This window comes from Myotis myotis, unplaced genomic scaffold (genome assembly GCF_014108235.1).
Source record: "Myotis myotis isolate mMyoMyo1 unplaced genomic scaffold, mMyoMyo1.p scaffold_m19_p_3, whole genome shotgun sequence".
Lineage (NCBI taxonomy): Eukaryota > Metazoa > Chordata > Mammalia > Chiroptera > Vespertilionidae > Myotis > Myotis myotis.
In genome coordinates, this window is record NW_023416335.1 from 211709743 (window position 1) to 211724005 (window position 14263).

General features: G+C 51.8%; 1 protein-coding gene and 1 pseudogene across 3 annotated transcripts in view; one reads left to right on the plus strand and one right to left on the minus strand.

Moving 5' to 3' along the window:
* Positions 1 to 1712: 1712 nt before the first annotated feature.
* On the plus strand, positions 1713 to 3343 carry LOC118650767 (annotated as a pseudogene).
* A 225-nt stretch (positions 3344 to 3568) lies between these two features.
* LOC118650109 (1-acylglycerol-3-phosphate O-acyltransferase PNPLA3-like) overlaps positions 3569 to 14263 on the minus strand; it is a 34111-nt gene continuing 23416 nt past the window's right edge. For all 3 annotated transcript variants that reach the window (XM_036297977.1, XM_036297979.1, XM_036297978.1), the window contains exons 5-8: positions 10471 to 10531; positions 9343 to 9558; positions 8417 to 8549; positions 3569 to 3695 (exon numbers count right to left, since the gene is read on the minus strand). In XM_036297977.1, the coding sequence (XP_036153870.1) occupies positions 3581 to 3695; positions 8417 to 8549; positions 9343 to 9558; positions 10471 to 10531 (525 nt within the window). In that variant the 3' untranslated portion in view covers positions 3569 to 3580. The remainder of the gene's footprint in view (positions 3696 to 8416; positions 8550 to 9342; positions 9559 to 10470; positions 10532 to 14263) is intronic.

Below are 14263 nucleotides of genomic sequence, written 5' to 3' on the forward strand. Positions count from 1 at the left end.
AGCTGGGGGCAGGGAGGGGCAGGTCTGTCTGCTGCCGGGTCTGGGGCCGCCAGCCGCTCCTCCTCCTGTTTCCCAGGCGCCTGGGCCTGTGGCTCACTGACCACATGCGCAAACCCCAGGCCCATGTCCCCTTCGCTCAGATTCTCCAACCAGCGACCTTTGCCACAGAAACCTTTGCCCGATAGTCACGCAGGTAGAGGGAAGGACAGATTGCACTAGAGATTGATTTTCTGGAGCAATAATTAGGTTGGGACACCATGTCTCTTTACTCCTAAATATCTCGGTGTTTTTCCTAAGAACAAGGACTTTGCAAACTTGGAAAGTGTATCACCAGCACAGCGCTATTTAATTCTCAGCTCACACGGAAATTCTGTCACTTGTTCCTTCAGGCCAGGTTCAGGTCAAGGGCCAGGGACTGCACTCAGTTCCATGTCCCTTTGGTCTCCTTTAAACTGCCCTTGTCTTTCTTTCTTTTTTTAAAAAACTATATTTTATTGATTTTTTACAGAGAGGAAGGGAGAGGGATAGAGAGTTAGAAACATCGATGAGAGAAACATTGATCAGCTGCCTCCTGCACACTCCCCACTGGGGCTGGGCCCGCAACCAAGGTACATGCCCTTGACCGGAATTGAACCTGGGACCCTTGAGTCCGCATGCCGATGCTCTATCCACTGAGCCAAACTGGTTAGGGCTCTTTTTTTTTAATATATACTTTTATTGATTTCAGAGAGGAAGGGAGAGAGAGATAGAAATATCAATGATGAGAGAGAATCACTGATTGGCTGCCTCCTGCACGCCCCCTTCTGGGGATCGAGCCTGCAACCTGGGCATGTGCCCTTGACCGGAATTGAACCTGGGACCCTTCAGTCTGCAGGACAACACTCTATCCACTGAGCCAAACCGACTAGGGCTAAACTGCCTTTGTCTTTCATGATCTTAACTTTTTTCAAGTGCCCTGGCCCAGGTGGCAAGTGGTTAGAGCGCAGGCCCTAACACTGAAGGGTCGTGGGTTAGATTCCCAGTCAAGGGCAGGTAGGTAGATTGCGGGTTCGATCCCTGGCCCCAGTCAGGGCACTTGCAGGAGGCAACCATCCATGTATCTCTCTCACATTGATGTTTCTCTCCTGTTCTTGCTCTCTCTCTTCCTCCTTCCCCTCTCCCTTCACCTCTTTCTTAAAATTAATGGAAAAAATATCCTCGGGTGAGGATTAACCAAAAAAAAAAAAGAAGAGAAAAGAAAGAAGAAAAGAAAAGAAAAGAAAAGAAAAGAAAAGAAAAGAAAAGAAAAGAAAGAAAAGGGTACAGGCAAGTTATTAATAGAATGTCCCTTAACCGTATTTAATCCCTTAAATTATGTTTCCTCATAATTTCACTCAAGTTATGCATCTTCGCCCAGAATTCTACAGAAGTGATGTGCATTGGTTTCCTGTTGCCATTGGAACAAATGACCACACACTAAGTGGCTAAGGAAACCACAGGTTTCCTGGGTTGCAGTGTGGGCGGTCGCAGTCTGCAGTGGGTTCACTGGGTCACAGTCACAGTGTCCACGGGGCCGCCTCCTTCTGGAGCCCTTAGGGAGAACCCCCTCCCTGCCTTTTAGAGGCGCCCACAGTCCTTGGCTCGTGGCCCCTTCCTCATCTTCAAAGTCAGCTCTGCGGGATCTTTAGACGGCTTTGCCTCTCTCTCTACGTGTGAGGTAGAAGTACAATTACATGCCCCCACAAGGTAACCGAGAATAACCTCCCTATTTTTAAGATCCTTAATTTAATCACATCTTTGTCAAAAAGATCTTTGACACGTAAGATAACATGTTCCCGGATTCTGAGTGTTAGGATGGGACATCTTGGAGGGTCATTCAGTCTTTCACATGTGTGTCCTCCTTAGGGGATCATACCTGGAGGCAGGTGATGTCAGTCTGTCCCATTATTGTGACTATATAAATGTGATACTTGGTTATGGTTGTATTTGCAAGGTTAACTCCCTGTAATCTATGTTTTACTTTTGTAATTAATAGTCAATGTGAGGGCGATACTCTGAAACCAGGTCAATATCCTGTTCCTGGCCTCTATTGATGATTATTGGCTAACGCCTTTATTATCGAGAATCTTGCAAAGGGATTGTCCATTCTCTACGGTGATCACTTAGCACTTAACATAGGGGAGAGCTTTGCCTTGTCCTCCATGTATTTATTCCTTCATCTCACTTACTGACTCACAGGCTCCTCTGGTGCATGGGGGACGCTCAATCCACTGAGCCTCGCCGGCCGGGCTAGACTCTGATTCCGCAAACAATCTGTTATTCAAATGATGTGTTTTGGTGTCCACTCTGTCCCAGAGTTAGCCAAGCTGGCTCCTGAATCCTTTGGACGAGTCTCCATCTTTCCTTCAACACTTGCTTTCTGCCATCCGAGGTTCCAGGCTCACCTTGTGCTTGTCCTGCTCTGCCCTGCAATCAGTCATTCCCCCAGAGTTTTCCCCTGTTTGCGTGGAATGGTGTTTAGAAACCAAGGTCTTGGTGCTGGGTGTGCTCATTCCTTTTGGGCTTCTAGGCCCTGTCAGAGGACAGAGCTTCGGGATATCAATAAAACTCAATAGGCTGCTTTTGTTGATCCTAGTGGATAAGGAAGAGGTTCCTCAAAACCTTCCCTGCTATCTGAAGCTGGGACAGAGATGGATATCACACAACACGTTCAGCCAAGACTCTGGAATCACAAGAGGCACCAGATTCTACGACTGCGCTTCATGTGTCAGCATCAAAAAGGTAGTGAGGGTCATGAGCTCTTGTGGCAGGCACTTCACCTCTGGACACTGCCTTCCTGTTACTCTATTTCAATGACACTCATAAAAGTGTTCAGAAGGCCAAACTTCTACCCGGAGGCCTGGAGGAATTCATGGGAAGGGACTCTTCTCTTCTCTTGCGGAGGCCACGGCAAGCAGGCAGTATTGCATCTAAGATTCCTGGCCCCTCCCAGAAACATGATGGGCCTGAAGGTAACCAGTGTTCCCTCCACCATTTCCAAGTCAGTTTCCATCAGCTGGGCTGTGATCACGGGATCATTGCTCCCAATCTCTATACCCCAAACTACTGTAAGGGTGCCTGCCCTTAGGTACTACACTATGGTCTCAGTTCTCCCAATCACGCCATCATCCAGAACCTTGTCAATGAGCTGGTGAACCAGAGTGTCCCTCGGCCCTCATGTGTCCCTTATAAGTATGCTCCCATCAGCATCCTTATGGCTGAGGCTAATGGGACTATCTTGTACAAGGAGTATGAGGATGTGAGTGCCCAGGCCTGCACATGTAGGTGATAGCACAGATACAGGTAGCTCAAGTTTCCCAAGAAATTGGAGTAGGGTTTAAAATAAAGAGACAAATGTCAATGTTAAAGCTGCAGTGATGCTCTAGCTAAAAAATAAAAATAAAAAAATAAAAGAATAAAAATAAAAAATAAAAATAAAAAAATAAAAGAATTAAAAAAAATAAAAATAAAAAAATAAAAGAATAAAAATAAAAAAATAAAAATAAAAAAACTCAATAAGAGTAACTGACACACAGCAACAGCTGTTTCCCTCTTTGTCCATCTACACCCGCGAGGACGTGGGGAGCAGGTGCGTCATCCCTCGAGAACAAACCTGGGAGGTGATGGATAACAGCCACCGGACGTCGGCAGGGATGTCGGGAAGCCACAGCACCAGCCTGCAGGATAAAAGCAGACAGACAGACAGACACACACACACACACTGTCAGCAGGAAGATGAGCCAAACGAAGAGAACCAAACAAAAGCTGAACGAAAGACAGCCAGCTTAACAACAGGCCCCTTGTGCCACTAAACTGCGGGGCTCACGTCTAATCCCAATCGGATAAATCCTCAGAAGGTGGGTTCGGACAAGCCAACCTAAAAGCCCCAAACTTCGGCCGCTCTTTAGTCAGGAAAGCTCGAGGGGTTTCCATGGGAATCGCAGGAGAAGGCTGGATTTCCCGGATTCTGCTTGTCCGAGGCAAGATGCCTGAAGCTTGGAGTGGAGACACCACCCCCTCCACCAGCCCGACTGCACGTGTCCACATGCAAGTCCAGCAGGGGAAGCCTGACCACGGCCTCCACAGACTCCCTGCCCCTGGACCCCAAAGAACCCCACGCCTGGCCTTTTTTTTTTTTTAAGCTGAGTGAAGGCACAGAACTCTTTTTAATTTTTAAAATAGATCTCAGAGAGGAAGGGAGACAGAGAGAGATAGAAACATCAATGATGAGAGAGAATCATTGATTGGCTGCCTCCTGTGTGCTCCCTACTAGGGATTGAGCCCACAACCCAGGCATGTGCCTTGACCGGAATCAAACCCAGGACCCTTCAGTCCGCAGGCCGATGCTCTATCCACTGAGCAAAACGGGCTAGGGCCCATGCCTGGGCTTTGATAAGTGCCTGAACTTCCGCACAGGGAAAGATGGTGTGGGAACAGGATGCTAATTTGTTGGGGCGGGAAGGGACCTGGGAAGGTCCATGGGTGGACGAACGGAGCTGGATTTTGAAGGATGGGTTGGACTTTAAAAGATGGACTGAAGCACTCAAGTTCAGGAAACACAGACAGTCCCAATCAAGATGAACCCAAAAAGACTCACACCTGGGCACATCAAAATTAAAATGGCAAACGTTAAAGACGAAGAATCTTACAGGAACCAAGAGAGACACAGAAAGTTACCTACAAGGGAGCTCCCATTAGACCGTCAGCTGATTTCTCAATAGAAACACTTCAGGCCAGAAGGGACTGGCATGACGTATACAAAGTAATGAAAAGCAAGGGACCGAATCCAAGACTACTCTAACCAGCAAGGCTATCATTCCAAATTGAAAGTGAAATAAATAGCTTCGCCGACAAAAAATGGCTAAGATAGTTTATCGCCGCCAAACCAAAACCGCAAGAAATGCTACAGGGACTGTTGTAAAAAGAAATGGGGGGGCGGGGGGGGGGGGCGGGGAATACCAGCATAAAGAATAAGAATGGGAACAGATGAGCACCCATCTGTAATAACCTCAAATGTAAACGCTCAGATGCTCCAATCAAACCCATAGGGTGGCTGAATGGGTGGAAAATGTAACCCATATGTAGGCTGTCTACAAAGTCCCACCTCAGAACAAAAGACTCCAAAGGATGAAAGTGAAGGGATGGAAGAATTTTCCCTGCCAATGGAAATGAAAGAAAAAAACCTGGGGTAGCAATACTCATATCTGACGAAAAAGACTTCAAAATGCATCACCTAGGGCAAGAGAAACAAAGGAAAAACTAAACAAGAGGGAATATACCAAAATAAAAAGCATCTGCACAGCCAAAGACACCAGCATCAAAATGAAAAGGGAGCCCACTGCATGGGAGAACATATTTGCCACTGATACATCTGCTAAGGGGTTTTCCAAAAATGTATAAAATACTCATCTAACTCAACAAGTGGTAGACAAACAGTCCAATTAAAAAATGGGTAGAAGACCTGAATAGACACTTCTCCAAAGAGTACATACAAATGGCCAAGAGACACGTGAAAAAATGCCCAGCGTCACTAATAATCAGAAAAATGAAAATCCAAATGATAATGAGGTACCACCTCACACCTGCCAGGATGGCTACCATCAACAAATCAACAAACGACAAGTGCTGGCGAGGATTTGGAGAAGAGGGAGCCCTCATGTACTGCTGGTGGGAATGCAGACTGGTGCAGCCACTATGGAAAACAGAGCGGAGTTTCCTCAAAAAATTAAAAATGGAACTCCCATTTGACCCAGTGATCCCACGTCTATGACTATACCCTAAGAAGCCAGAAACAGCAATCAGAAAGAATGTATGCTCCCTTACATTCATAGCGGTGTTATTCACACTAGCTAAGACTTGGAAACAGCCCAAGTGCCCATCAGCAGATAAGTCATAAAAAAGCTGTGGAATATTTATACCATGGAATACTACACAGCAGTAAAAAGTACGATCTCATACCCTTTGAACAGCCTAGAGGTGTTACACTAAGTGAAATAAGCTGGTCAGAGAAAGACAAGTTCCCATGATCTCACTCCTATGTGGAAGCTAATGAATGAAATAAACTGAACTGATGAACAAAAAATATCTAGACATCGAAGCAGGCAACAGACTGACATATTTAGAGGGAAGGGGGAGAGGCTAATCCATTTATGTGCATGTATGCACAGCTCACGGACAGACAAAAGTGGGGGGAGGAGGTGGGAGCAGGGTGGAGGGGGCCACTGGGGGGGAAAAGGGGACATCTGTAATACTTTCAACAATAGAGATAAATTTAAATAATAAAATCTATAATAATAAAAGGGTAATATGCTAATTAGACCAGACATCATTCCAGATGTCATTCCGGAGGAAGCCGGTGCTGGCAGCTGGGGCAAGGACGACCTACTCTTGCACAAATATTCGTGCATCGGGCCTCTAGTCAAATATATCAGTAAGATGGACACCCTAGGTTAACCCACTAAAAAGGAAGTAAACACCCAAGCCTGCTGGAAGAAAGCTGAGTAAAATGAATGCCCAGGACTCCGGGTGCATACCTGTTTGCCTCAAGTCCCTCCTTCCCCGGGATACAGTCCCCAAATAAAAGGGCAGAGCTGCAAGAAGTGACAAGCCTACAACAGCAACGGCAAAGGAGGTGACAGCCCTGACCCGGTAGATCAGTTGGCTGAGAGCATCATCTGGGTGGGACAAGGTTGTGGGTTCAATCACTGGCCAGGGCACACACAGGAATCAACCAATGAATGCATGAATGGGGTGGAACAACAAAATGATCTCTCTCTCTCCCTCTCTCCCTCTCTCTCTCTTCCCCTTCCACTCTCTAAAATCAAACAATAAAAAATGAATAAAACAGCGGACTCTCATAGCCAGTTAGCCTGGAGGTCAAATCACCCCCGGTATTGCTGACAACAATCAAGGCTTAACTACAACAAGACTGCGCACAAAGACCACTAGGGGGTGCACCAGGAAAGCATAAAAAATGCAGAGACAAAGAAACAGGACAAAACTGTCAGTGGAGGATATTGAGTTCAGAACCACACTTTTAAGGTCTCTTAAGAACTGTCTAGAAGCCATCAATAAATGTAGTGAGATCCTCAAGAAAACTAATGAGACCCTCGATGTTATGATGGGGAACCAACTAGAAATTAAGCATACACGGACTGAAATAACGAATACTATACAGACTCCCAACAGCAGACCAGAGGAGCGCAAGAATCAAGGCAAAGATTTGAAATGCGAAGAAGCAAAAAACACCCAACCAGAAAAGCAAAATGAAAAAAGAATCCGAAAATATGAAGATAGTGTAAGGAGCCTCTGAGACAGCTTCAAGCGTACCAACATCAGAATTATAGGGGTGCCAGAAGATGAGAGAGAGCAAGATATTGAAAACCTATTTGAAGAAATAATGACAGAAAACTTCCCCCACCTGGTGAAAGAAATAGACTTACAGGTCCAGGAAGCGCAGAGAACCCCAAACAAAAGGAACCCAAAGAGGACCACACCAAGACACATCATAATTAAAATGCCAAGAGCAAAAGACAAAGAGAGAATCTTAAAAGCAGCAAGAGAAAAAAAGTCAGTTACCTACAAGGGAGTACCCATACAACTGTCAGCTGATTTCTCAACAGAAACTTTGCAGGCCAGAAGGGAATGGCAAGAAATATTCAAAGTGATGAATACCAAGAACCTACAACCAAGATTACTTTATCCAGCAAAGCTATCATTCAGAACTGAAGGTCAGATAAAGAGCTTCACAGATAAGGAAAAGCTAAAGGAGTTCATCACCACCAAACCAGGATTATATGAAATGCTGAAAGGTATCCTTTAAGAAGAGGAAGAGGAAGAAAAAGGTAAAGATACAAATTATGAACAACAAACATGCATCTATCAACAAGTGAATCTAAGAATCAAGTGAATAAGTAACCTGGTGATCATAATAGAATCAGGGACATAGAAAGGGAATGGACTGACTATTCTTGGGGGGGAAAGGGGTGTGGGAGATGCGGGAAGAGACTGGACAAATATCGTGCACCTATGGATGAGGACAGTGGGGGGGGGGGGGTGTGAGGGCAGAGGGTGGGGCGGGAACTGGGAGGAGAGGAGTTATGGGGGGAAAAAAGAGGAACAAATGTAATAATCTGAACAATAAAGATTTAATTAAAAAAAAAAAAAAGTTTGCCCACCCCTGGATTAGCCCCATCTCTAAAAAAAAAAAAAAAATGAATAAAAAGAAAGGAGGTGGGTTGGGCCAGGCCTCAGCACGAGGCACCTCTCAGGAACAGACCCTATAGACTGTGACCCCTACTGCCCTGCACAGGAGCCAGGCCCAGGCGTGGGGCCTTAGGTGAACTCTCCCTTAACCCTCACTCAACCGCCGAGACACAAAGCCGCCCACACTGCTCACCTCTGGGCCACCGCGAGTGCGGTCTCCACGGGCAGCGTACAGGGCAGCATCACGTAAGACATGACCTTCACCGGTAGGAAGCTGCAGATCTTGCTCCAGCGGCCACCTCGGGGTCTCAGTGCCTCACTCAGGCCTGAAAGATACCATTGGGGGAGGGGCGTCCCCCCAGTGTAACCTCACCCAGGTGCTGCCTGCAATTCCAGTGAAACACACAAATCCTGCTGCCAGAGAATCAGAAGCCGGGCCCATGCCATGGATCAGGGAGTGCGGCCTGAACAGCCCTGGGACACCCACGCCCCGGATCAACTGTCCCACTGGCAGCTCTCCCTGGAGGAGGCACCGACCCCCAACCCCACCCGCCTTACGGGCTTTCCCAACACGCCCTCTTCTGCCTGGAGCCCTGGCTTCTGTTTCCCCTTCGTCGTGGCCTCAGGACCCTCAAATCGTAGCAACCTGGGCACCAGCGTCTTGCTTATCTTTGAATTTCTCCCAGTACCCGATTTGCACTCCTGGCCCATCTGGTGTCTGACGACATGATCAAATGCACTACCGTCGTTCAAGGACAAGTTCAAAGCTGAGGGTTCGGGGAAGGGGAGGCAGACAGGCTCCTCCAGAAAGAAGGCGTGGAGACGGGGCCCAGGCAGAGAATGGTGTTCTGGAAGAATGGTGGTCTAGGTGCGCCCGGACCCAGGAACTGGGCGCATGCCCGCTTAACTCCCAACGGGCTCACCGGGAGTGTGGCTTTTTCTGGCCGTGCACACGGGGAAGGGAGGCTGAGCAAGGCGCCCGGGTGGGGAGATGGTGCCAGGAGGTGGGGCCTCCTCTCCTCCCCGTGGCAGCGTCACCTCCTCCCCAATCTGGAGAGAAGCCCTCTGAGCCTCAGCAACAGAGAGCAGCACCCTGCCGTCCCGCCAGAGGCGTCTCACCCGCAATGAGCTTGGGCGACAGGGTCTCCAGGATGCTCTCGTCCCAGGACCGGAGGCTGACACGCAGGTGGGCCAGCAGCTCGGCCACCTCGGGCCTCCCCTGCCAGGCAGCCGCCCCCGGGGAAGCCTCGGGGCTCGCGGTTTCCCAGGAGAACGGAAGGAACTCGGGCGCTGCCGAGGGCACACTCGGGCTCGGACGGGGCCTGTCACAGATGCCTACGCGGGGCACGGAGACAGGGGGCATGACTCACACACCCACCCACTCATGACAGGAGGCCAGCGGCCACCAGACATCCAGAGGGGCCTTCCCACGCTCCCCTCTGGCCTCCCTCCCTCCTGCTTCAGCAGCCCTCCCTGGCTCCCTACTGCTGCAGTGCAGGCTTCACCATGCGCACGGGGCCCAGCTTGCGCCTCTCCTCTGTCCATCTCTCAGCCACTGCAGTTACACAGGCCTTTTCCCCTCCTATCCATCTCCAAAGTGGAGTCACCTCCTCCTGGAAGCCCCCCTTTCCCCCAGGCCTTGCAGCTCCCTCCTGTGTGGCCCTGTAGCAGCCCACATCCTGTCCCGCCCTCTGCATGTCATCCCTCCACACGTCATCCATCCCCAGAGTGAGCTCCGGGTGGCAGGGCCCCCCCGCACTCAGCCACGTGCGTGGCACCTGGAAGGGACACAATGGACACTTCCTGAGTGGGTAACACGTGCAGGTCCTAGTGACCAGACGGACTCCTTGGTCTCGGCCTCAGGCTAATGGACGCGGTCAATACAGGAGCCAACGTGCAGCATCGAAGAAAAGCAGCTCCGAACACATCTTACGGTGGGTTCCACGCGAATGTGTCAGGAGCCCGACTCCTCACCGAGTGAGGGCACAGGCCCTGGGGCTTTCCAAGGCTGCTGACCAACAGCGGAGGCAAAGGGCTCATCTGGCCCGGCCAGTGTGGCTCAGTGGACGAGCCTCAACCCATGAACCCGGAGGGCACGGTTCTGTTCCCGGCCTGCGCACTGCCCGAACTGCGGATTCTCCCTCCCTCTCCCTTCCTCTCTCTGAAACCAATAAAACCATATATTTTCTTTTCTTTTTAATTTTTTTTTAGAGAAAAGGGCTCGTCTGCTCCCCAGCTCATACGTACCTTTTTCTTCCAGGAACCTGCCCGCATCCAAGTACCCTCGCAGGCAAATCTCTCCCAGCACCTGTAAGCCAGCAAGTAAGTGAACTCCCGGCTGACTCGCTAAGCCTCGTTCATTTAAACTGAAGACTCCTTCAAACTCTGAGCTGCCTCCATGGGCCGGGCATGGCCGGACAAGGGACTGGGCAGGAACGACACCCCTCCATGGGGCCTTTGCTGTCACCCAGCATGACAGGCCTGTCCTGGTCCTTGGGGGACAGTTTCAGCTGCCTCCCCTGCTCTGTGCACAAACCACCCACACCAACCAGCTGGTGCCCGGCCTTGCCTCCAGGGGGAGCCCTTGCGGGCTGCTCACTGTCCTGCCCACTTCCCTGCAGCCTCCTGGGCCCCCAAGCCCCTTTAGGGCCCATGTCCACACACCCCCTTACTGTTGGGGTGGGAAGGCACACTACAGCCACCACAGTGCTGCGTGGTTCGTGACCGTGGCCACGAATAAGATCATGTGGGAAACGCGACACATGCTACCGCCCAGGCTGCACCCACAAACAGTCTCCCCAGGATCTGGGGACCGGTCCAGGGCTCCTCTCAGGCACCGGCATTCATGGACGCTCTAGTCCCTCATGTAAATGGTGCCGGGTTTGTACACAGGCTACAGCAGGCACCCGACTCCACGTCACTCTGATTCAGGGTAGGGTGCAGCGAGGGGCAAATTCAAGTTTTGCATTTTGGGACTTTCTGGAATATACACACACACACACACACACACACACACACACACGCGCTTAAGCAACCAAACGACCGGTCGCTATGATGCACACTGACCACCAAGGTGCAGACGCTTAATGCAGGAGCTGCCCCCTGGTGGTCAGTGCACTCCCACAGCAGGAGCGCCCTCAGCTGACCAACCCGTCCCGGCGGCCCACCACACTCCCTCAGTAGTCCTGCAGGTCCAATCTCCGGAGAACAGGCCAGGCACTGACAGACCACTCCGCTGGCAAGATCCCCAACAGCACCACCGGCCTCCTGGAAGTCGGCCTCAGGCGCCATGGCCGCTTCCCCTCCCTAGACCCTCAGCAAAGATAAAACAATATAAAAGCGGCCACCAGGTGGCTCCCAACAAATGGTATGAACGTCAGCGGGATGGATCCTGATCCCGGGCCGGCAAGCACCACCTCCTGCCTGGAGGGCTGATCACTTCCCAGGCCGCCCCGCCTTGGGTGCAGGGCTCACAGTTAGTGAGCACTGCTGGGCGGTGTGAGCCTTTCCCAGTCGTGACTGACAGGGTGTGAGCCTGTGGCAGGTGCAGTAGGGCTGGGATGAGCAGGCATGACAGGCAGGAGCGGCAGGTGGTGTTGGACTGCTGGTTTTGGCCCGATCCCCGCAGGCCACCCCGAGGGACCCCACCTGTGCAAAAATTTGTGCACCAGGCCTCTAGTCCTATCTAATAATAGACAAACATGGTAATTAACCATACCTCCGACACACTTCTTATTGGCTAATCAGGGCAATATGCAAATTAACTGCCAACCAAGATGGCTGCCGGCAGCCAGGCAGCTGAAGTGAACAGGAGGCTTCCTTGCTCCAGTGAAGGAGGAAGCCAAGGTTCCCCGCCTGCCACTGCTGGGCTCTGAGCTTGCACTCTAAGCAACTATGTTGCAATTATAGAAGCTAAACAAACCCCATGCTTTCAGCCAGCCGGCGGAGCTGGAGTTGCAACAGTGTTTCAATTATAGAACCCAAACAAACCCAGATGCCTGCTTTCAGCAGCTGAGGTCTCAGAGCTGGAGCCGAGCCTCAGAGCTAAAGCCAGCTCTCAGTTCCAGTGACAGCCATAGAAGGTAAATAAATCCCAGAATAAAAAAAAGAAAAAAGAAAAAAAGGAGAGGTTGGGAGCTTCAGTCACCCGCCAGCCTGAAAACGGCCCTGAGCCCCTCACCCAGACTGGCCAGGCACCCCAGTGGGGACCCCCACCCTAAAGGGGGTGTGACCAGCTGCAAACAGCCATCATCCCCTCATCCAGGCTGGCCAGGCACCCAAGCGGGACCCCCACCCTGATACAGGACACCCTTCAGGGCAAACCAGCCGGCCCCCACCCGTGCACCAGGCCTCTATCCTATATAGTGAAAGGGTAATATGCCTCCCAGCACCGGAATCAGCGGAGCAGCGAGGCCTCCTGAACCCGGGATCAGTGGAGCCACAAGGCCTCCTGGCACTGGGATCAGCGGAGCCGCGAGGCCTCCTGGCACCTGGATCAGTGGAGCCGCAAGGCCTCCCGGCACTGGGATCAGCGGAGCAGCGAGGCCTCCCAGCACCAGGATCAGCAGAGCCGCGAGGCCTCCTGGCCCCTGGAGCAGCATGACAGGGGGCAGCGCCCAAACCCCCTAATCACCCTGCGGCTCTGTGTGTGACAGGGGGCGGGGCCACAACCTCCCTATCCACCCTGCTCTGTTCTTGACAGGGGAAGGCACCCCAACCCCCTGATTGGCCCTGCTCTGTGCCTGATAGGGGGGAGCTCCCCAACCCCCTGATCAGCCCTGCTCTGTGTGTGACAGGGTGCGGCGCCCCAACCCCCCCCATGGGACCTGCTCTGTGTGTGACGGGGTTGAGCCGCAACCTCCCCATTGGCCCTGCCCTGAGTGTGACAGGGGGGAGTGCCCCAACCCCCTGATCCGCCCTGCTCTGAGTGTGACAGGGGGCGGTGCCCCAACTCCCCTATCGGCCCTACTCTGTGCATGACACGGGGGAGCTCCCCAACCCCCTGATCGAACCTGCTCTGTGTGTGACAGGGTACGGATACCCAACCCCCCTGATGGGCCCCGCACTGTGCGTGACAGGGGGCAGTGCCCCAACTCCCTGATCAGCCCTGCTCTGTGCGTGACAGGGGTGGCACCGCAGCTCCCCAATCGGCCCTGCTCTGAGCCCGACCAGGGGCTGCACCTAGGGATTGGGCCTGCCCTCTGCCACCCAGGAGTGGGCCTAAGCCAGCAGGTCGTTATCTCCCGAGGGGTCCCAAACTGAGAGGGCACAAGTGGGGCTGAGGGACACCCCCCCCTCCAGTGCACAAATTTTTGTGCACCAGGCCTCTAGTCCTATATCATAAAACCCTAATATGCAAATTGACCAAACAGCGGAACGACCGGTTGCTATGACGTGCACTGACCACGAGGGGGCAGACGCTCAAGGCAGGAGCTGCCCCCTGGTGGTCAGTGTGCTCCCCTTGTGGGCTCATGGCCAGAAGCTGGGCTCACAGCTGGCCAGCACAGCGGTAGTGGCGGTAGCCTCTCTTGCCTCCACTGCTGTGCTAAGGACCCCTCGGGGGATTTCCGACTGCTGGCTTAGGTCCGCTGACATCTCCCGAGGGGTGCCAGACTGAAAGGGTGAAGGCTGGGCTGAGGGAACCCCCCCCCCACCGTGCACAAATGTCATGCACCAGGCCTCTAGTGTATGTGTATGTGTATGTGTACGTGTGTGTGTGTATATTTAAATATATATATATTTAAATCCTCACCCAAGGATATTTTTCCATTGAATTTCACAGAGAGTGGAAGAGAGAGGGCAGACAGAGAGAAACATTGATGTGAGAGAAACACATCGATTGGTTTCTGCCTGCACGAGCACGGCCAGTACCAGGCTGGGGAGGAGCCTGCAACCAAGGTACGTGCCCTTGACCTGAATCGAACCCGGGCCCCTTCAGTCCACAGGCCGATGCTCTATCCACTGAGCCAAACCAACTAGGGCTAGAATATTTTTGATGTGTGGTTGGTTGAATCCACAGGTGGGAAACCTGTGGAGCAGG